This window comes from Diabrotica undecimpunctata, chromosome 2 (genome assembly GCF_040954645.1).
Source record: "Diabrotica undecimpunctata isolate CICGRU chromosome 2, icDiaUnde3, whole genome shotgun sequence".
Lineage (NCBI taxonomy): Eukaryota > Metazoa > Arthropoda > Insecta > Coleoptera > Chrysomelidae > Diabrotica > Diabrotica undecimpunctata.
The window spans coordinates 167712743-167736107 of NC_092804.1; the positions used below are offsets into that span (position 1 = coordinate 167712743).

At 33.6% G+C, this 23365-nt stretch overlaps 1 protein-coding gene across 4 annotated transcripts in view; it reads right to left on the minus strand.

Moving 5' to 3' along the window:
- LOC140435172 (uncharacterized) overlaps nt 1-23365 on the minus strand; it is a 405909-nt gene that overhangs the window by 192839 nt on the left and 189705 nt on the right. For all 4 annotated transcript variants that reach the window (XM_072523926.1, XM_072523928.1, XM_072523925.1 and 1 more), the window contains exon 3: nt 3970-4075. In XM_072523926.1, the coding sequence (XP_072380027.1) occupies nt 3970-4075 (106 nt within the window). The remainder of the gene's footprint in view (nt 1-3969; nt 4076-23365) is intronic.

Genomic DNA, 23365 nt, shown 5'->3' on the forward strand with positions numbered 1-23365 from the left:
ACACGCAGTTGTTCAAGGAGCTGATATCGCATTGTATGGAACAGCCAATCATTGAGAATGCCGTTTATCAATATTAAGCTATTGGTTTATAGAGAATTGAAAGAGGAATTTTGTATAATACGCCTTATCTCCACATTGTTCGTAAGCCGCCGAGAGTTCAATAGATAGCGCTGGAGATTTTAGTTTTCTCTGATCATTTTTTTTTTCAATTTCAATGAATTTATTTCTATCTATTGCCGTTTGCTACGTTTTTGGTATGTTGTACTACAACCAACACCGATTTGTCAGATGTAGCATTTTAGGTATAGCAAGATACCTGCATATCTCCAAGTTTATTTGGACTGTTCCTTTTTTTACTCGTTGATTTTGTGATCACCTCTGTGTTTAGATTTTGTGATCACCATTGTTATATGGTCAAATCTGAAATAAGTTCGTTTTTTAAGTCCATTTCCATAAACCTATTAGGATTATACCACATACTCCCATAGTGTTACATCCTTGGTTCTTCGTTAATCAGTTCTACGTGAGCGTATTTTTTTTCTGTTATTTCTGTGATTTGTTTCATCAATCTGTAAGAAAAAAAATTGTCTTCCATATTAATCCTTTTTAAATTTAGCTAATAAACTTCTTCCAAGATTACTGATGTATTTGTCTGGAAATCGTTTTTGCTTCTTTCCGAGCTTTCCTGTATATTTTATTGTTTTCCTTTCTTTTATTTTGAGATTACTTGTGATACTACCGTTTCTTTTTAATCACTCCATTATTTATTTGTTGAGTTCATTGTTAAAATCTATATATCTGAAGTCAATTCTTTTTAGAGTGCTCTCCTCATTTATGAAGGTCTGCAACAACTCTGACAAATATTTCTCTATGTTGTGCTGCTCTCAATATGGATTGAGTAGCGGACCCATCCACTTTCGCACGTTTTTCAACCATCAACATTTTCTCCTACCTGGACAATCGCTTCCTTAAATTTTCCCCTCCACCAACAACCTCAAGATCTCATAATGTATTCTCACATATTGTTAGTGACATGGTCTGACTATGGTATTTTCAGGAGTCTTCTAAACACCACATCTCGAAGGCCTTCCAACTTTCTCATAAACTTAGGTCCACTGTCCATGCCTCTGTCCCATATATGAAACTAGAATATAATGTATGTTTTCACGAATCGATACCCAGTATTCAATGAAAAAGATGTATTAGATAAAAAGTATTTCATTTTAAGGAATGCAGATATCCAGGTTTATATCTTTGGTGATCCATAAGACGACGTATTTAAATTTATTAACATTTTCTATGGGATTTTCGACCACCCAAGAAAATCTCACAATATCTACCCTCTCCTAAGGACCCATTACCGCCCCTATCTTCTTGTGGTGTCTATTCTATTCCTTGTTCATGTGGACAAGTGTATATTGGCGAAACTGGTCGTTCCGTCAAAACTCGGATTCAAGAGCATCAAAGATGCATTCGATCAGGTCTTTTCTCCCATTCTGCAGTTGCAGAACACTGCCAAGAAACCGGTCATTCCATATGGTTAAAAAAAAACCATATTATTTCTAAGAGCCCCTTCTTTTATTCCAGGAAAATCCGCGAATCTCTAGAGATCCGAAAAAATCCACATAATATCAATCGAGAGGAAGGATACTACTTACTACTTGTCTCCCATCTGGAATCTCAGTCTAGAGCCGCCGTCCGGTCCCGCTACCACGATGCAGCCACATGATTGGCCAGCGCGCGCTTCTTGACGTTCGCGCCACGAAGTGTGCCGATACGTCCCGACACGACAGGTCACCGCGACTATAAATAGAGCGGTAGCGGAGTAATCGTCGGATTCACTCCCCGCCTCTCGACGCGTTAGTGTTCTGAGCTGTTGGACGTGAATCCCTGTCCTGGCATTTGGTTTTCACCTCTGGCTGCGTTAAGTAGTTGAGTTACTGTGACCAAACGCCCATCTTGGTAGTTAGTATTCGCCTCTGGTTGCGTTGAGTAACTGAGTTACCGTTGCTAACTACCCATCTTCCTGTCTTTTGTTTTCTTTTTTTGTTCTCCTGAAGAAGCTACATACAATTGTAGCGAAACGTCGAGATGAACCCACTTTTGGGTCACTCGCAAATGACACGGTCCAAACCCGGAAGACGAATAAACTATAATTTTCTATGGGAGTTTTATAAATTTGAATGTTAGCTTGTAGATTTTTACGTTTGCTTACTAACTACCATTGCTTTTGTTTTGTTAGTGTTGATTTTAATTCTAAAGGATCGCCTTCTTCTTCAACTGTGCATAGAAATCGTTAAAGCCTTACAGAGGTGTCCGCCAGGATGACCGTATCATCGGCAAAATTTATGTTGTTGATCAGCCTCTCATTAACCTCAATGCCTTCGTGCCTAGAGTATAATGGACCAGTATTTATGATTGACCTAAAGAAAGCGTTTGACAGAGTAAGACTCAAAGATGTAATCCATCTTCTGTATAATAGGAAGTTCCCCTAAATATTATAAAAACTATTAAAAACATCTACCAAAACAACAAAATGGAAGTCAGAATATATGGACAACTTACAGAACCTATAGAAATAGGCAGCGAAATAAGACAAGGGGATTCATTGAGCTCCATGCTCTTCACTTTGATCATGGATGAAATCATCAAAAGCGTTAACAAAGGAAGAGGATACAGAATGGGAAACAAAGAAATAAAATTACTCTGTTACGCAGACAAGACAATATTGATAGCCCAAGATGAAGATAGTCTGCAAAGACTGGTCCGCAGATTTAACACAAGAGCAAAAGAATTTAATATGGCAATCTCATCTTAGAAAACTAAATCAATAGTAGTCAGCAAAGAACCAACCAGAAATATATATAATACCTGGGAATTACAATTGTCTAGCTATGGAGTCCTGGACAAAGAAGTGGCAGATCAAGTACAAAAAGCAAATAGACTGGCAGGATGCCTTAATAGCACATAAGGCGAAACAGACACATTGACACTGAGATGAAGTCAAGAATTTATAAAGCCAGTGTAAGACCAATAATGACATACGACTCAGAAACAAGACCCGACACAGCCACAACGCAAAGGTTAATGGAAACTGCAGAGATGAGAGTGCTGAGAAGAATTACAGGAAATACGCTGAGAGATCGAAAGAGAAGTGAAAACATTAAAAGAAAATGTAACGTACAGTGTATAAATGAATGGACACATAAGCAGAATGGAGGATAAGTGTATCGTTAAAATAGCAAGAGATAAGTCACCAATCGGCAGAAGAAGTATAGGACGACCGCGCAAAAGATGGAGTGACAACCAAAAGTGATAGAGGTATTAATCCGCCAATAAACAAGCAGAATTGCTGATAAAGAGGAAGAAGAAAAAGCCTTCGTGGATGTTTTCCAATGCGCTCTGGGACGCTTTCTCAGAATAAAGGTAAAAGAGAAGATGTGACAACAACACTCCTCTTATCATGGCGACACTAATGGACAAACATTTTTCTTCTTCTTAAAGTGCCTATCCGTTCCGGATGTTGGCGATCATTACGGTTATCTTTACTTTATTTATTGCAGCGCGGAACAGTTCAGTGGTAGTCGTGTTATACCACTTTCGTAAATTTTGAAGCCAGGAAATGCGTCTTCTTCCCGGTCCTCTCTTACCATTTACTTTCCCTTGGAGAATCAGCTGTAGAAGGCCGTAACTTTCTTGATTTCTCATTACATGTCCTAGATATTCCAACTTTTTAGTTTATTTTATTTTATTTTATTTACAAACATTATCTATTCGTATTATGGATATGGTATTATCCAGGTTCTTTTTCATTTTGTACTAGTTTCTAGCATACATGTCATGCTTCAAATATCTGAAGGGTTACTTATCACCCATAACTGGGCACAGATACGTATATTATAAAGGTACATCAAATGATAATAAGCACATAAATATAGATAAATAATAACTACTAAATTATATTAATACCTTTCTTCCTGGTTATCAGTCATTTCTCTGCGTTGAACTAGCAATCTCCCATCTGAACAAAATCGCAGCCATTTAGATAATCGAGGACGTCTTGTCTGAGGAAAACCTGAAAAAAATAATAATTAGTTAGTCAGTTACCCAACTCTTTTAAATTTTCTTTTGAAGTGAAGAGTATGCAATTAAAATACGAACATCATAATAAAGCTTATAGTGAAGTGAAAAACTTACAGTGTAAAATGGACAAAATGGTGTATATTTAAAAATTATTTTTATAAAAAAAATTAAAGATCTCCAGACTGATTAAAATTTCAGAACGTTTTCGGTCTTATCAAACCAACCATCATTGCTAAATATGTAAACACGCATGGGATAATGAACATAGGGTTTAATGGAATGATTCAAATATAGTCCTAAAAGAAACGGATGGTAAAAAGAGAAACATCAAAAGAAGCAGCTCTAATTATGCTAAATGAGACCAATTGTGTCGCAAATTCCTCGGCAGAATGTAGTAGGATCTGGTTACCCATATTGTTAAAAGGAAAATACCAGTATTAGTAAGTCAGTAACATATAGAGTAACATATAAAGATATATGTAACATATACATCCTTTATGTTTTTTAAGTAACAAACAGATAAAATAAGAATTTGGTGTTTATTGAAGGTAAACTGAATGCACGACCAAATACTTACCATGTCGGGATAGTATTATGAGGTTTTTTTTTCTGGTTTTCCCTCATAATTTACTATTGTTTGACTAACAGTCAATATAAATGAGTCAGATAAAATTAAATTATTAGAAGATTTTTTCAGCAAGTAACAAAAAACAAAATTTATTTAATTTACTAATGTTTGTATTTTGAGAACGATTTCCGAAGTGGAAATTGAAACGTCAATAAACGTACTTTAACCTTTAATTGTGGCTTATTCCCATTTAAATATTAGTTATTCTAAAATTTACGCTGCGCTTTTATTTTTGTTCTCTAAAATGTAATTTTCTTATCAATCTAACGTTGGGCCAACTGATATAGGAAGGGGCTCGTACATCTTTGTCCTACGGAAGATACCAGCCAACTGGACTGGACTTTCTTTATCTTTTCTAGAACATCAATGTAGGTCACTAGACAAAATTAGTGTACGCGGTCATTTAACAGAACATTGCTAAATCGAACAGAATCATCCGAAATGTGATTGATGTCCTAGAAGGTTACTCAAATAAGAACCTGGTACTGGTACGGTATACTTGATCTGTACAATAATAATAAGAAAGGAGAACAGTAAGGTTTGGTAATAAAACTTAACGAAATTTAAACTTTGATTAGATATTTTTTTATAAACTTTGATTAGAAATTTCCTCTATCTTTGATTAGATATCAATATTTACTTAAATATTTATATTGTACGCAACAAATATAAACAAAACCGAATGTAATAATTTGAGCTACATTAAAAACCCATTATTTGTCAACATTACAAACCGGATTCGACTAAATGGGATCTTTAACTTATCGAGAAAACGGAAGTACTATCGGAAGCCACATGACAGATAAGAATACCACTATATTTATCTACTGCAAGGCGGTTATATTCAATTCACAGTTAATGCGGAAGTGAAAAACACCAACCAAACATCAGAATGCAATAATAAAAGGTGTTGTAATTACAAAGAATGTGATAAAAAATATATTTTTTATTTTATTTAAAGCGTCTCGCCAATATGGTCATTGACACATTACAGTGGAATAAAAAGATAATAAGCAATTACAAAAATTGACTGTTTACAGTATATTGTACTAGCAGACTACATTTTTAAGGGGTCATTTGACTCAGTAAGAACCACATCAGTACAGGTGACTACACAGGTAAGGTAAACTTCAATTGAGGTGGAAAATTTTGCTCAATTTCGGAGCACTGTGAAATCCAGAAAAATTAATAAAATTACCAAATTTGCAGTGAAAATTATTCTTTAAAAAACCCTCCATAACATTGCGTTAACCTTGTATATATTGCCTGTGTAAGTCCATTTAAAATAGGTAAAAAAAAATAAGAATTAGACTTACTCACAATCAATTTATTCTACCACCAACGTGGGGTCTAAAGGGGTAGTTCTTGAGGGGAATAGATATTAACAACTACGCTTGGAATGTAGGTATTTTGTAAATTGTTTGTTAAAAATTGAATGGGATGTTATATTATTTAAAAATTATTTATATTTATTGAAGAGGTATTTAATAGAAGAGGTAAAAAATTTAACATTTCAATAGACAAAATCAGCTGCGCAAAATTCATTGCTTTAAAATGTACGACATTGTTTTCTTTTCATTTGTCTACTTTTAAATAACTAATAACAGCGACAGTATTTAAAATATATTATAAAATACACCACAGGGTACTTTAAAAATATATTCAATTTTCAATTCTTTTTCAAATTTTTAATTTGTACCTTTTATTATAACCGGCTATGAATTAGTTTGATAGTTCTTATGTTATATTTTGTCAAAAAACTGACTACCGTACAAGACATAATTATCTTACCGAAAAAACAACAATTCGATTACCAAATACAGATAACGGTTTATAAACATTTGAAAGAACCATCATTTTTAGACGGCATAGTTGCCAAAAATTCTTTTACACATCAAGTAATCATTTGGAATTGAAGCCGTACATTTTTCAATGACGTTGCGTCCTAGATTTATCACCCCAAAGTAAGTTTTTACGGTGAATTTCAAATGGACTCAATTTTTCCGAGGTTTCCCATATTTCCCGACCAGTGAAAACTATGTAGTTATTCGACAAGCTACCCCAGATTAAATAGAGGCTTCTAGCTGCAATAAAAGCCGAGATAATGTAAATTTTTCCTACGTGTTTCAATTTCAAGTTCCGATCTCGAAAAAAAAAAAATGGAGCTGAAACAGTTATTGCCTCCACTGTCCTATGTCGATCTTTCGAAAGTACCTCCATTTCGAAGGGCTGTAAGTTTCGATAAATTGGATGAATTTTATAGCTATAATTTTTAATATAAAGTTAAAAACACGAGTAGCCGTTCGCAAACGTTTCAGTTTATTTTTTTACCCTATCTCTAGCCCATTAATTGTTCAGTTCCCCCTTTCAACCCCCTATAAGCCATTATATATTGTTACAAGTGACTCCCAACGAGGTAAGCAAATTTAAATTGCTACAAAATGATCACTTAAAATGTCTCATTGGCTTGTAGTCTATAGCCATAACAGATACACGTACAATTTTAATTCACAGATTTTAAAAACTAACTACTTTTTAGATATTTTAGTTAGTTATTTTTTCATAAAGTTTTCCGTAAAGCAGCGTCATAAAAAGGCGTGTGGTGATTTTTTTCTCAGTCCAACTCACTTAAGGACCAAGAACTTTTTTTCTAAATTTTGTACTATCAAGCAGCTTCAATACCTACCTCTTTATTGTGGTCGGAGTGGTCTCGTGTTTCAGTCCTGATCTATTCTTGATTTGTTGTTCCCTCAGATCTCTATGAAGGTAGTCATTGCGCAAGAACAACGTTGAAATCACGATGCATCTCAGGGCCTTGTTTTGGAATCCTTATATCTTAATATTATTTTTAGCTACATACCTCTATGCCATAGACTCAGACTGGATTTAGGATTAATTTCTAAATTAAAAGTTTAATGCATTGACAACTTGGATTTTGTTCCAAGCAACCAATACATTTTAATGAATTCTTTCCATTTCAGTTTATTGTCTCAGGTCATATCCAAAAATTTTATTTTCGTTTAATTTTCATCTTCCACATATGTCTCGTTTTCGTTTATTCTATTGCCAGCTAGTTAAAGTTGAGCTGAAGTTCCTCTGATGTTATGACCCATGACCCAAAAGTTATCATTGCTCCAAGACTTAGAAATCATTTGAGCTATGAGTGCAATAACGGACCACCCCAAAAAATTCAAAATATGTTTTATTGTGGAATATTAACCGTCCAGTTGAAATCTATCAGCTGCACAGTGGACCAATCCACCTTTTTCTATTCGTTATTAGATGGTTGCACTAAAGTTGATTGATAACACTCCATATTTGATTGATAAGATCTTAGAGAAGCAAAATAAACTATGCGCGGTTAGTCCACTGTGTTGCTGACAGTTAGATGTGTGATATTTTTGGATCTTGTTGGAAATTATCGTTGTGTCTTTTAATTATTGTCAAATATATTCTGTTGATGCGGATTTCGATGAAGATGTTACAAGCAGAGGTGAGTAGGTATATTTTGTAAATAGAAATAAAAAAGTAAGAATGTAAAAAACGTTGTTTCTAGGTTTTATTTATTTTATTTTTCTGGGAGAGTTTTTGCTTTTAAATAATATTATTTAGTTGTTATCGGATTCATGAGAATAGAATCGCAGAAAATTAATAACCGCAAGAATGCAAAGAAAGAGACCTTTTGGAAGACCAAAAAGTTATAATATTGCGCATCACTGATTTCAATTTTTGACGTGAAACTGTATACTTCCTATTGTTCTTTGCTATGCTAACGCAAATTTTCTTTAACTATGGAACTAGTCTAGGCTAACTAGATATCCAGGGCCGCCGCTACCATGTGTGCCAAGTGTGCATCGCACACGGGCGACCAACAATAGGGGCGGCCAAAAGCAGTCCACTGATGATAATACTTTTTTAAAACGAAATAAATTCAAATAATTAAATAGTAATGATTCAGATAATTCTGTGAACTCTAATATTCCAAACAATAATAATTATTCAGTACGTGATAATACTCAAATGCGTTTCATTTATCATGTATACTTCTTTTTTTCATCCTAATCTAAAAAAAATGCCAGAACATATTATTTATTGTATGAACTGCCGCCCTTTTGCAGGTACAGTCATAAAGCAGTTTCGGGAATACTTTTTAATTCAAAGCGGCTGGCGGCTTTCGGACTTCAGTTATTTGGGATTTCACACGTAGATACTTTACAAGAATTTAGGCAAGTGGTTGTAAAGTTTCTGTTATAATATTGTTCCTATGGTTATGTTTATAGATGGGTTATTATGTCTTATGTTCAGTCTTGATTGAGAATTCGATGAATTTAGACACGCTTTTGATAAACGATTTTGTTTGTAAACGTTACGGCTACATATTATTTGGAGAAACATTATTTGGACAACTTATTTGAAGTGTTTTTGGATTTATTTTGTTAAATTCGCCCGGGTTCGTTCTTAAGTGATAATTTCAAAATGTCCGAAATAAAAAGAAAACGACTTTCAGGCTTTCAATATAGAAAAATAAAAGATGCAAAAACTGAGGAGAGAAAAAAACTTAGCGGTGCACTGGAATCATTTTTGATGAAAATATAGAAGACTCGGATATAAATTTAGGACCTTCAACTTCAAGCGAAGTCCAAACCATAGCAAAAAGTACCAAACAATTAAATATTCCTGCGGATAGAGACGGAGGATTTGATGACAATAATAGCGATAGTTCGAGTGCTGATGCTGAAACGCCTGAACCTGAAACCACTAACCAAGACAGAACAATTAATGTTCCAGTTAATCTGGATTGCAGTGTAGGAAGCTCCGGCATATACTTGGTTTCAGATGATTCCGGAAAATGGCCTGCAAATATGAATCCAAGTGAAGTTCAATTTGTTGTTGAAAATTTTCCTCAGCAAATTACAAATATTAACTTCCCCAGAGATATAAATAATAGGAAATTTTCAGAAACTTATTATTATCGCACATTACCTAATCAAGACCAAATTCATCGCCCGTGGTTACTTATTCATTATCACTAAATAGTGTTTTTTGTGCACCTTTTTTTTGTTGTGATGAAAGCAGCCGACAATTACTTAGTGGAATTAATGAGGTAAGTGACTGGCAACATTTAGCTATTATTTTAAAAAGACATGAATCCGGTGCAGCTCATATAAAATATTCTCAAAAACTGTTTGAACTATCTACAGCATTAAAAAAGGATTAACAACATGCATTCGGCGTGGCCCGTGTAACGGTTGCATCTCGAAAGCGACTAGAACTTTCCGGCGATATCTCGAGCGAGAGAGAGATCAACCCTTCAAATAAGAGAATTAGAGGTGGGATACTCCAGAATCTTCTAGTACATAATTAATTTTATATATAAACATACCTTCTATGCGTTAAGTTTAGTTGTTAAGATACTATCGAACTGTAAACTTATAAATAAATATATTTATATAAATTCGAACCGCTCGTTTTATTTAAAAACGCTTCAGTATTTATCTATTTACAAATTATTATTGTTATATTATGCATCTTCTGCACATTTCTTTAAATAATAGTATGTATGTTTAAAGTGTTGGAAGGGGGCGGCAAATATTAAGTTGCACACGGGTGGCCAATACCTTAGCGGCGGCCCTGTAGATATCATACGATAATCTCGTACGATACGGTACTCCCTCCATGAGTAGTTACGGTAATACTTTCATTCTCTTTTCCAGTTCCTTTTCATTGTCCTTTTAAAATGTTTATGATGTCATTTGTTTGTCTTCCCGTCCTGACTCGTGTTGTATAATTGCTGTCATTTAAAAGCTCAAATAATTTTAAAAGCGTAGGTAAACATTATTTTTTCCATCTATCCAAATGAGGAACTGAATAACGTGCCGTTGATAACCTTCGATTCTCGATACGAGGAAAAGTTTATAATATTTTAGCATTATTCGATTGTTACGCTACAAAGTACTTTCATAAAATGCCCAGGTAAAGGTCGCTTGCATAAACTAATAATAACCGTGAGGTGAGGTAACAAGCAATTTTGTTTTAATTGCAATTTATTCCTTGATTGGATCTCGGAAATTTGTGTTTGTCGAAACAACAGAATCGCAAACACCGTCGATAATACGAACAACCTGTTTGGAAATTGTTTAATTAATATAGCTAGCTCTACGAGAATAACACATTTCCAAAACATTAACAAAGTTTACAATATTTTTATTCCAAAAACCACTTATTTGGTTTGGATGATTTTTTCAATGTCAAGTCAGAATGTTCCACCTCTATAGGTGTAACGTTAAATTTTTACTCCGTTAAAATTTGACTCTTAGAGTTAAATATTATCGTTAAATTTTTACACTGTGTGTTAAAATTTTACTCTCTGATTCGTAGTAAGTACCATTAAAGAAAGATATTTAGGTGCTTGTTTACTAAAGTAAAGTAAGTTCGTGGAACCTTGTGGCTAAGGTTTATAATCTGGCAAATATTAAATAAAATTAGTCATCCGAAATCACGCACCGTAAGTGATGAAATGTAGCCGAAATCACGTGCCATCATGAATTCTAGAAAATTTTGAATTCGATCATTGGCGGCGCATAAGAAAATATGTTTCCTTGCTAGTCATTTTACATTGTAAAGATAGAATATTATATTTCTGCTTAAAATAATAGAAATAATACATAAGATCTAGTTTATAAAGTCTTCATTCACATTCACATTAATAATACGTCGACTATAAGCACCCTTGTGACCCTTTTGGCAGTGCTGCCATCTTTGTTTTTTCTCTTAACGTATTTGTTACCCGCTCCCCTTTCGTTTGATACCTTGTACGTAGCAATCGGTCCAATTCTTCTTCTTCTCCAATATGGAATAATTGTCCTGCATTTCAGTCTAACCTAACAGTCTTTAGCAGTTCTCTATCTTTGTTGACGCTCCTTAGTACTTCTTTATTAATTTTCCTTGCTGTCCAAGGTATCTTTAGCATTCGTCTATGAACCCACATTTCTAATGCTTCAATTTTGTTCATGATCGATACTTTTAGCGTCCACACTTCTGCACTATACAAAAGTACAGACCAAACATTGCACTTAACCATTCTTTGTCTTAGTTCTAAACTGAGATGATTATTGCAAAGAAATGACTTTATTTTTATAAAAGTAGTTTTAGTCATTGCTATTCTACGTTTTATTTCTTGGTCTGGATCTAGTTGGTCCGTTATCAGAGTTCCCAAATATGTCATTTTGTGAACTTTCTCAACTTGGACGTTTAATTAAAGCTTTGAATCGGGATGTGGGTCACGACTAAACACTAAAAATTTGGTTTTGTTTGAGTTTATTTTAATGCCCATTTCCTCTCCTACCTCGTGAATACATCAAGCAGAATTTGGAGACCTTCAATATTATTTGACAGAATTACTGTATCATATGCATATCTAATCACATTAAGCAGTTCCCCATTGATTTTTATTCCATATAAGTAAACATTGAACAATGTTGGCGACAAAATGCAACCTTGTCTGACTCCTCGTTGTATGGAGATTTCATCGATGTAGTCATCTCCAATTTTTACGATAGCAGTTTAATTCCAGTACAAATTTTTAATGACACGAATATCCTTGTCATCTATTCCGATATTTGTCAGTATTTGCATCAATTTTACATGCTGTACTTTATCGAATTCCTTTTCGAAGTCCACGAAACATGCAAATACATCTTTTCTTTGGTCACGGCATTTTTGTAAAATGATGTTAAGCGCAAAAAGTGCCTCCCTGGTTCCCATAGTATTTCTAAAACCAAATTGGGTATCTCCGAGATCTTCTTCGCATTTGCGTCTAGTTCTGTTGTGAAGTATTCTTAGGAAAATTTTAAGAGTGTGGCTCCTTATTCTAATTAATCAATATTCTGAGCATTTTCTCACATTGTGTTTTTTAGGTATTGCGACAAAAATGGATTTGAGCCAATCTGTGGGAATCACTCCGGTGTTATACATTGAATTAAAAAGTCTTACTACTACTTTTATGTTATCATCCTCTATTAATTTCAGCAGCTCAGTTGATGTATCATCTGGACCACAAGCTTTTCTAATTTTAGCATTATTTATAGCGTGTTCTACCTCGCATTTCATCATCGGTCCAATTACACCGAAGATAGGATATAGTGCCCATTGGGCAATGCTGCCATATTTGTTTTTTCTCTTAATGTATTCGTTTCCCGCTCTCCTTTCGTTTGATACCTTTTACGTAGCAATCGGTCCAATAACACCGAAGATACGATATAGTGCCCTTTTGGCAATGCTCCATTCTTTGTTTTTTTTTCTTAACGTATTCCCCGTCCCCTCTTCTTTCCAACGAGCCATTGTACGTCACGATCCGACAAGCCGTTCCTAAATTATCGCGATGCACCACCAGAAAAAGCGTCAAAAATGACCAGAATGAACCTTAGCGATTCCTCATATTAATTTCCAGAAGAGTTTGCGCCCTCTACAAAACAATAATACGCCCATAACATATGGTTCAGAGACCTGGACTCTAACAAAAAGTAATAAAAACATGTTAGGATGTTTCGAAAGAAAAGTACTAAGGTGAATCTATGGAGCAGTGAATGAAAATGGAGTGATGGATAGATCATGTAACGCGGATGGAACAAAATGACCCAGCTAGAAAAACGCTCTTTGATAGACCTATTGGTCAGAGAAGAAGAGGAAGACCCAGAACAAGGTTCCTTGATAACATCGATGAAGCCATGAGAAATATGGGAATACGTGCTTGGCGGAGGAAGGCGATGGATAGGGACGACTGGAGAGAAATTCTTAAGGAGACCTACGCAGGGTTGCAAGGCCAGAATGATGATGATGACCTGTTTATACTAGCCAGATTTCCCCAAATTGTATTAGGCTCACTTTCATGGTCCACCTCATATTTTATTCTATTTACCCACCTTTTAACACCCATATTTCGAGTTTGTATAACCGTGTTTAATTTTTATGTTACTTAACTTAAAATTTCTAAATTTAAAAGGCCATTTTAATTAAAAATATTTTATTTAACGTCTGTAAAAATCAACCCCAAATAACTAACTGCCTTGCCAATGTTTGTTGACTTCCATTTAAAATAATTTAATAATAAATGAATTTAAAATAAAGGATAAAAGAGGCTACACATAATTCGCGTAGTACTGCAGATAAACCTTGTAAATTGTTTAATATGCTTTAAACAAAAATTATATTTTAACATTTTTGTTTAATTCAAGTATGTCAGACAGCATGCGATATTATCTAATACAGGCAAGTTAATAACATGTAAGGAAATGGCACGTTACACAATTTGGTACCTGTTATTCCAATGAAACATCAATAAACAACAACAACAGCGACACGGCTTACAAGTGCAACGAAGTATGTATGTAGGATCTAGACAGCTTGGCATGACTTGGTCTCTCATCTAAGGCATGGGTCGACCTTGACCTACTTATAACTTTCAGTTTATATAATACAATGCTGTTCATTTTTACGTTATAAGATAAAACACGGTTTCTTTATTATGTATGATATTGTTAACTCAAAGCTCAAAGATATTTAGAAATCTGAAACGTACATATATATTTCTGCTGTTTATTATGATCGTATACAAATGTTTATTAAAGAACAGAGAGAAATGAAGGATTTGCAATTTATAAATAAGTATAAAAGGTTTGAGAAATGTTCGTCTTTGTTAATGTATACTTAAAAGGCTATCTTTGATAGAAAGTCAATCGTTTGCAATATGTTCAATCTCGATAGCGCAAACATAAATGAATTTAATTAAATTTAAAATGTAAAAAAAAACAAAAACTATTAAGAGTATTTTTGAACACTGTCCGCAAAACGACAAGATACCTTTTATATCACCATAATATACCGTAATTCCAAGAAATGATTCATGCATAATAAGAAAGCATTTTTTATGCCGTCGACTACGGAAGACACTCCGTGTGGGCGTTCCACTGAGATACGGAATGAGTCATTTAAAGAAAATCGATGTCTCATTTTAATTTTTATTCAGAAAACTTGTGCCAGGTGACGGCGGATGCAGGTTACACGCAAACACCAAGGAAATGGAAAAATAGAGCGACTGCATTCTATATTAATCAATTTTATACTATCAAGACACCAAATCTAAATTTAATAAATAATAAAAACAGCTTATATGAATATACAACACTGTATATATATATATATATATATATATATATATATATATATATATATATATATATATATATATATATATATATATATATATTTCTTGTTGCCTTAGTTTAAGCGGCCTTGTATCATCTAATGCGCAAATTGTTCGATGTAAAGTAGATGTGTCTCAGGTGTTTTTTATTATTATTTTTATTATTAACTGTCATTGTTACTTAATTAAATAAAAAAATGGAACCAGTACATTCACAGAATCGACTAAAAAAAAAAAGAAGTATTTTTTATAAATTTGTGTATATTACCTCATCGTATTCTAAAGTTTATAAACATTTAAAATAAAAACACAACGAAAATTATTTTCCACACCACAACAACTTTTAAACACCAATCAAACGCGGAACGATTCCGTGAAAAAATAAATAAACCAAAAAGTTATTTTGGTGAAATAAAAAGCACGTATTTGCTGTTTTCTAAAAATATTTTTATCACGAAATAAAATTCGTAATGTAGAAGGTAAACATTTAATTAAAAAATTGTCTGCGATAAGAAAATGTAACATATTGAAATATTTTCAAAAAAAGTTGATAAACGCCACATATTCATATAAATAAGACCTAGAAACAACTGAATTTTCACAATATTGGGCTGTAACAAGTGCTACAATGTCAAACATTTTTCTGAAGTGCACTATTTGGGAAAAATGGTAGTTTTTATAACCCAGATTTATGCATGATAACTGTACTAAAATAAAAATTTTAGTACAGTCTCTGTAGCGAACGTTTCAATTTCAACAGTGCTTAATAGTCCTTAACAGCAATAGGGAAGTGTCCTTACTGGGTTTACATTACAGTGATATCTTATTTTGAGTCAGAGTTTGACGTTGGCAGATAACCCAGAAAATGAAAAAAAACTTCGCTTAATAAAAAACGTGCATTGTGTGTTCAGTCACACAAAACGGGCAAAACAGAAGGGATTTTCAAATATTGTGTTTTTTGTACTAATGAAGTTTTGGGGGATATAATTTAACCAAAAATTAGTAATCACAGCATCATTTTGGTGGTAGTTTGTTAGTTTTGTAGGGGTACATATATATCTTCTTCTTGCAGTACCGTCTCCTATCGGAGGTTGGCTACCATCACAGCAATCTTCACTTTGTTGGCTGCAGCTCTGAACAACTGTATTGAACTGCACCCATACCACTCCCTTAAATTTCGCAACCAGGAAATCCTCCTACGTCCCACATTTCTCTTTCCCGAGATTTTTCCTTGGACTATGAGTCTAAGCAGAGAGTACTTTTCTTCTCTCATTATGTGTCCCAGATATTCCAGTTTTTTCGTTTGTATGGTTTTTATGACTTCGCATTCCTTCCCCATCTTCAGCAGAACATCTTGATTTGTTACTCTTTCCGTCCATGGTATTTTCCACATTCTCCTCTAACACCACATCTCGAATGCCTCAATGTTTTTGATGTTTATCTTTTTCAGTGTCCAGGCTTCCATGCCGTACAACAGAACGGAGAAAACATAGCACCTTAACATTCTCGTTCTTAAGTTTATATTTATGTCCCGGCTGCATAGGAACTTTTTCATTTTGACAAACGATTGTCTTGCTATCTCTATTCGCCTCTTGATTTCTCTTGTCTGGTCATTAGTATCAGTGAAGCAAACCCCTAAATATTTGTAGGACGTAACTCTTTCAACTGGCTGATTATTTATGGTTAAATTCACATTGGTGTATAGCTTCTTTGTTACAATCATGAATTTAGTCTTTTTGATGTTCAGTTTTAGACCATACTTTTTGGTATGGGTGTTTACGTTTTCCATCAAAAACTGTAAATTTGCTAGGTTATCTGTTACTATTAGCATGTCATCAGCGTATCGTATATTGTTAATTAACTCTCCGTTAATGTTCATACCAATGTTTTGCTCTAGGAGCGCTTCCTGACATATTGTTTCGCTAGAATATTGAATAATAGTGGAGAAAGCACACAACCCTGACGCACACCTCGACGAATCTCAATTTCTTCGGTTAACATATATATAGCACTGAGTATTCCCAGAAAAAAATGATGTAACAGGTTGGTGGTACATATTTATACCATTTCAGTGATACCTCAGGTTTATGAAAAAAAAAACAAGAAATGCATTATTATTATTATAATGTTTAAATCAATCTAACATTGAATATAAAAAACATGCAATAAACATTTTTTTAGCAATTAAATTATAAGGTACGAACCTACAGTCGGTTCACAATTTGTTGATAGCTCACTACAAGTTTAACCCTAATTAGAAAACTGAAATACAGAGAGGATAGGTAATACGATATAATAGTAAAAACCAACCTAAAACTGACGGTTTAAGACGTTTTCGACTAACCCACCTTATATCTGAAGGAATACAATACCTTATAATCCTATTACGGGGGTATTTTGAATGGTTAGAGATGAACGACCAGTGTCGTAGAGTATATGATTAAAACAATTATTTGAAATAAATAAATACATTTTTTAAATTGTACTTATGTAAATTGTATTTTTTAATAAAACTTATTTATTTTATTCAAAAATAAAAAGTTTCTTGCCATTTGTAAAAGATACATTTATTTAAGTAGGGAAAAAGGCGCCAAATGTCGCCTGGCAAAATTTCCAATGTGTTTTAAATGTATCCATTATTTTCGAATCCGGAGAAAACTAATAAATATTTTTGAAAAATTTAAACGCAGAATGAAAGACTACATTATTACTCAGGGCAGAAAGTTCCTGAAAACTTCTACAATGTTTATTTTAATATGTTATGTAACAGGGGTGAAAATAAAAGAGAAAATATAGTATAATTTTTAATTGAAAATATTGCATGCAAAAGAAACTTTTTATTTATTCTAAAAAATATTTCATTCTGCCTTTAAATTTTTCAAAAATGCTGTTTAGTTTTCTCAGGATTTGAAAAAAAAACTTAAAACACATTGAACATTTTGACAGGCGAAATTTTGCGCCTTTCCCCTTTAATACCTTACGATTACAACTATTATTACTTACCTTATATAATTACGATTAGAAAACTATTCAAATTCAAAATAAATAGGATCAACTTCGGAATCCGAGTCATCTTGAGGGTTAATAATTAGCAGTTGTGTCTCTACGGTCGCATCAATTATGTTATCAAGATCCCACATTTTTTGTTCTTCTTCTATTACATGCCTTACTGCATCTTTCCAGTTTTGTTCTGTAATATGTTGTAAAGACTCGTATAACAATTCACGTACAGCTTGTATTTTATATAACGTATTTTTTCTAGCCACATAACTTTTCATTTGTGCCCAAATGAGTTCAATTGGATTTATTTCGCAGTGGTAGGGTGGAAGTCTAAGGACTGTAATGTTTCGCCTTTCCGCCATTTTGTCAACTACGTATTCCTTGAACTTAGATTTGTGTTGCCGGGCAATTTTTAGAAGTTCTGCTTTTACCATTCCATCTTCGTAAGGCAATAGTCTTCTCTGTTGGTGAATAGACAGACTTACTGACTGTACGCAACAGTACCGGTGTAAAACTTGATGATGGTGATGATGAAGCCATCACAAACAATCCAACAAAACGAGCACGAGCGAAAGGTACGTATATGTTCGTAGGTATATGGAATAAAAAATCACTCACGCACTGCATATAATTCGCAAAAGAAATATTCGAGACGCTAATTACTGCCGTAGACGCGGACACACCGACGAGCCGTAAATTACATGCGATCAAAAACGTACTAAACAAAAAAATTGTTTTCGTTCGTAATAACTTCACCCTTTTAAGTTAAGTTTCGAATATAAACTGAACAAACGAGGCACGTGGCCAAAGCATACCCATTATATTATTAAAAATCTGGGGAATTCCATCCTAATTATCTTGCAACGAATAGTACCTTCGGATATGAATTCCAGGTTTTCTAGTAAAGTGATTAAACGCGAAGATTAGTATTGTAATATCCAAAGAGATAAGGTATTCTTATTTACAAAATTGTTAATGGTTAAATTCTTATTTTTATTAATATAATATAATTACATAACATTAGCCGTGAAAGTTTTGATTGTTTTTTTTGCTAAATATATTAGTATTAAAATATTATTAATATTATATATATAACAGTATTAAAAAATATTATATTATTATTTAATGAATAAACACCTCAGGAACGCCAATGGTTTACGACCGTTTTATGAGTTTGAGGCACATTTCGTGCTCTCAACAATTTATGAACGGAGAATAAAGTAAATAAAACGATCTTTAGAATACAAATTTAAGTACCAAAACTAAAGTATTAAACCGAGAAAATTAATTTTCAACCAGAATGATGATAAAAAAATGCAAAACAAAGCTTTTATACGTATATATTTTCTCACATCGCGTAGTCTGTTTGCGTTGAAAAGAGTAGATCTAGCTTCCGGATTATTCCTTTTCTTTTCTCGACAATTGATTGACCAGGTTTAGAGCGGCGTGAATAGGAACCAATTATTTCTGACGCTGATAAAGACCTAAATCTTAAATGTGACAATGGCTTTTTCCTTGAACACGCTTGTCATAGCGTTGTCTGATATAATAGATATGAATTGACTATTAACAGCTCCAGACAATATTAAAAAATTCTTATCGACCAACTTCTTTTTTCCCAAGAAATGCTGTAAGTAGGCAACATAAGCGTTAACCTCTTCAACAGTATATCTCAAAAAATATGTGTCACTACGTTTAAAAAAGGCATTTGAAAATGAAAATCTTCGTATTGCTGAAAAGTACTGGATAATCGTCTTCAAGTAAATTTTGTTAGAGCAGGCTCCTCTTCACTTTCCGATGATTCTGAAATATTTTCGATGTTTTATCTTAGTTCGACCATTTCATCCTGCAAAGAATCAGTCACTGCTAAAATAATTTCTTTCATCATTCAAGTCCGATCGATCCTTGTCACTATTGCTTGACAGATGAGTCAGCGGAATATTGTCATCTGCTTTGGAATCGCCCTCTTCTGCCCAATATATACCAGATCATCGTGGACTATACTTAGATAAGCAACGTCAACCGAATTTTCTTAATTATAATTATGTTTGCGTTCCATCTGCAAATAATAAAAATGTTCACGTTATTTGAAGTAATAACGATTAAGGTTATACTTACTTGATAGAAAAAAAAAATACCTAAAGAATTTCAAGACTTAAGGTTTAGTGGTACATATATATACCACTTTTTTAAACAAAAAAATCTTCTAGGCCAATATCGATAGAGTTTCAAATATAATCATATACTATTGAGAAAACATTTTATTTATAACAAAATTCTAAATTTACATGCATGAGAATAGTCCTTGACAATAATCATTAAGGTTAATTTACTCCATTACAAACTGAAAATCTAACCTCCAATAGATATTTTCAACGATTTAACAAGAAACTATTACAAAAAAACGGAGATATGGACATCCTTTCTAATGTCTTCTTCAGGGCAGATCTCTTCCCTACACTGTTCACTACTCACAGTACTACGGTTTAACCCGGTGAGCCAGGTGAGTTTGATATTAATGTTTGTAATAATATTAATCTTAATATATATATATATATATATATATATATATATATATATTGTTTTCAAAAGTTAAATTATAAAACAAATTAATATAAAATTACTTAAATTGGGAATCTTCCGGCATTCTGTGTTTTTGCTGATTTATTTAGTAAATTAATTTTTGATGTGTCTTCACCATAATAATATCTTAATGCTACAGATCTTTTAAAGGTAAGATCGTTTACTTAATTGTTTTTTATATTAGATGTATCGCTAATAACATTCTTTTAGATGAACTGATGATGCCCATTGAACAGTGGGCGAAACGTATTCAATAAAAAGATAAAGTAGCACAACTCTTTTCTTTTTTTATCTCCAAATTGACCGAAAATATCCCATTCACTTACGAGTGCACATTTTTTATATATTATATATATATATATATATATATATATATATATATATATATATATATATATATATATATACACTCGCGATCATAAAATCCGGGTCACCTTGAAAATTTCAAGTTTCTGAAATATTTTTGCCTCTGATGCAGTAATAACCTTTTTTTTAGGCTAACGTATTTTTTATTTGTCATCAATGTTTATTTTGAAAGAAAAAAAAAACGGTTTTTTATTGTTTTTATTTAACCAAATTGTTGATAAAACAGGCATTCGAAAAAAATGGAAAATACAGAACGTGGTAAAATGTCAGTGAAATTTCAATGACTAATATCGTGTATTGCCTCCACTTGCTCTAATGACCTCTTGCAGACGACGGGGCATACTCTCAATTTTTCTCCGGATTACATGGTTGTAGTATGTTATTCCACTCTCTCACTAACAGATCCTTAAGCTCCTGTGCGTTGTTAGGAGGAGATTTTAGGGGTTGAATACGTTTTTTCAAATCGTCCCTGATATGTTCGATGGGATTCAGGTCCGGAGACCTAGCTGGCCAGGGTAACCTCGTAATTCCAACCTCGTCCAAGTATTGCATACTGATCGTGGCAATGTGCGTTCGCGCGTTGTTCTGCATAAAAACGACGTTTTCTCCAAGCCTTGCCATAACATGCATAACATGTTCTTCCAGAATCTCCGTAATGTCCCTTCGTGCAGTTAAGGACCCATTTTCGATGAAGGGTAATTCTGGGCGGAAGTCGGAAGATACACCTCCCCAAGCTATGACCGAGCCTCCAGCAAATTGCATTCTTGGAGCAATGCAAGCTTGTGAAAATCATTCACCGGTTCTCCTCCAAACTCTTACACGTCCATCGGATCCAGTTAGGCAGAAACGGGATTTATCTGAGAATAACTCTTTGCTCCAATCGTTAATTCCCCAATGCGCGTATTGTCGAGCAAAAGCTAGTCGTGCAACTCGATGCGCCAAGCGAAGTGGCGGTCCTGTAGCCATTACCCGAGAAGATAGTCCAAAAGAACGGAATCTTCTCCTGACTGTTGCAATGCTAACATTGCGATTTCGTACTTCCTGTAGACGATTTCGATGCATAATCGCAGTTGAGGTCCGGTTTCGTAAAGCCTGAAACACAAGAAAACGGTCATCTCGTACCGTGGTCATTCTTTTTCGTCCAGAGCCAGGTCGTCTGGATAGCAAACTCTTCTCCTGAAAGCGTTGAAGCACTCGTTTAACCGTAGAAAGGTTTACGCCAACAGTTCTTGCGACTTGCCGTTGAGGGTGACCGTCTTTCACAAGCGCAACAATTTGTACCGTTTCAACAACAGTCAAGGGTATTTTTGGCAAAAAATAAACAATAATAAACACTAATAATGGCACTAATAAACACTAATGGTGGCAATAATAAACGTTTGTTCGTTGCGTTTGAACAGAAAGTCGAAGCACAAATGAGACATTTAAAACAAGCGGCAGTTACAGGTACCGTTCATTTTGGGAAGTGTGGACTTTTCCGCGAAATCGGCACTATTGAAATTTTTTGTTGCAAAGGAAACCGCTAAGCCGACAACAATTCTCAGAAACATGCATTAGTTTGTATTTGTGTTATTATTATTTACGATAAAGCTCGTTAAAAATGAAATATCGGTGATTTTCAAGGTGACCCGGATTTTATGATCGCGAGTGTATATATATATATATATATATATATATATATATATATATATATATATATATATTCATTATCTATTTAAAAAAGATTATAAATAAGATAATTTCTCATATTTATAAATAGATGGGTTAATTTTGGGGGACACAAAAGATGCCAAAAACAAAAAAACACCTGTTGCATTTTGTCAGTGCATCACAGAAGCACTTTCGGAAATTATAACATTTAAAAATAAATTGAAAACTTGACAACCGCATTTTTACCCACAATGTCTGTGCGTTATCTTTGTTTGTAAAACTCTTTCGAGATAAACTTATGATAATATAAATAGCAATAAAATATAATTCGTTTTTAATATATTTTAAGATATGTTGATATCTTGAATGTTTGCTTGAGAGTACAATACACTAGAATATTTATGGCGACGCCGGTGTATGCATATTTTGAAGATTTTTTTAAAAACAATATTGACATGATATGAAGATAATAATAATCTGAATAAATCGGTAATGAGATCATTCGTACCACTGGGACAGAACTGCATAAAATTCACATTCGTAATTGAACAAAGCAATTCAATTCAATAAGTTTTCTGCATGTGTCAATCAATCGCAAAAACAGGAACTCTTCTGCACGTTGAATGGGAGTATGATCGATGACAGTGGCGGGACTTCTGAATATTTGAAAACAAGAATACGAAAAGTTTCTGCAAGTATATAATTTGTCTCTAAGAGAAATATATTTGGAATTGTTACTATTGGAAAATCCTTGCGTAAGCTTTTTCAAGTAGTTTTTTTGTTCGTATTTAATTACTTTATGGACGAATGACTTATTAGATACTGATAATGAGTAGATTCAAGTATAAAGAAGT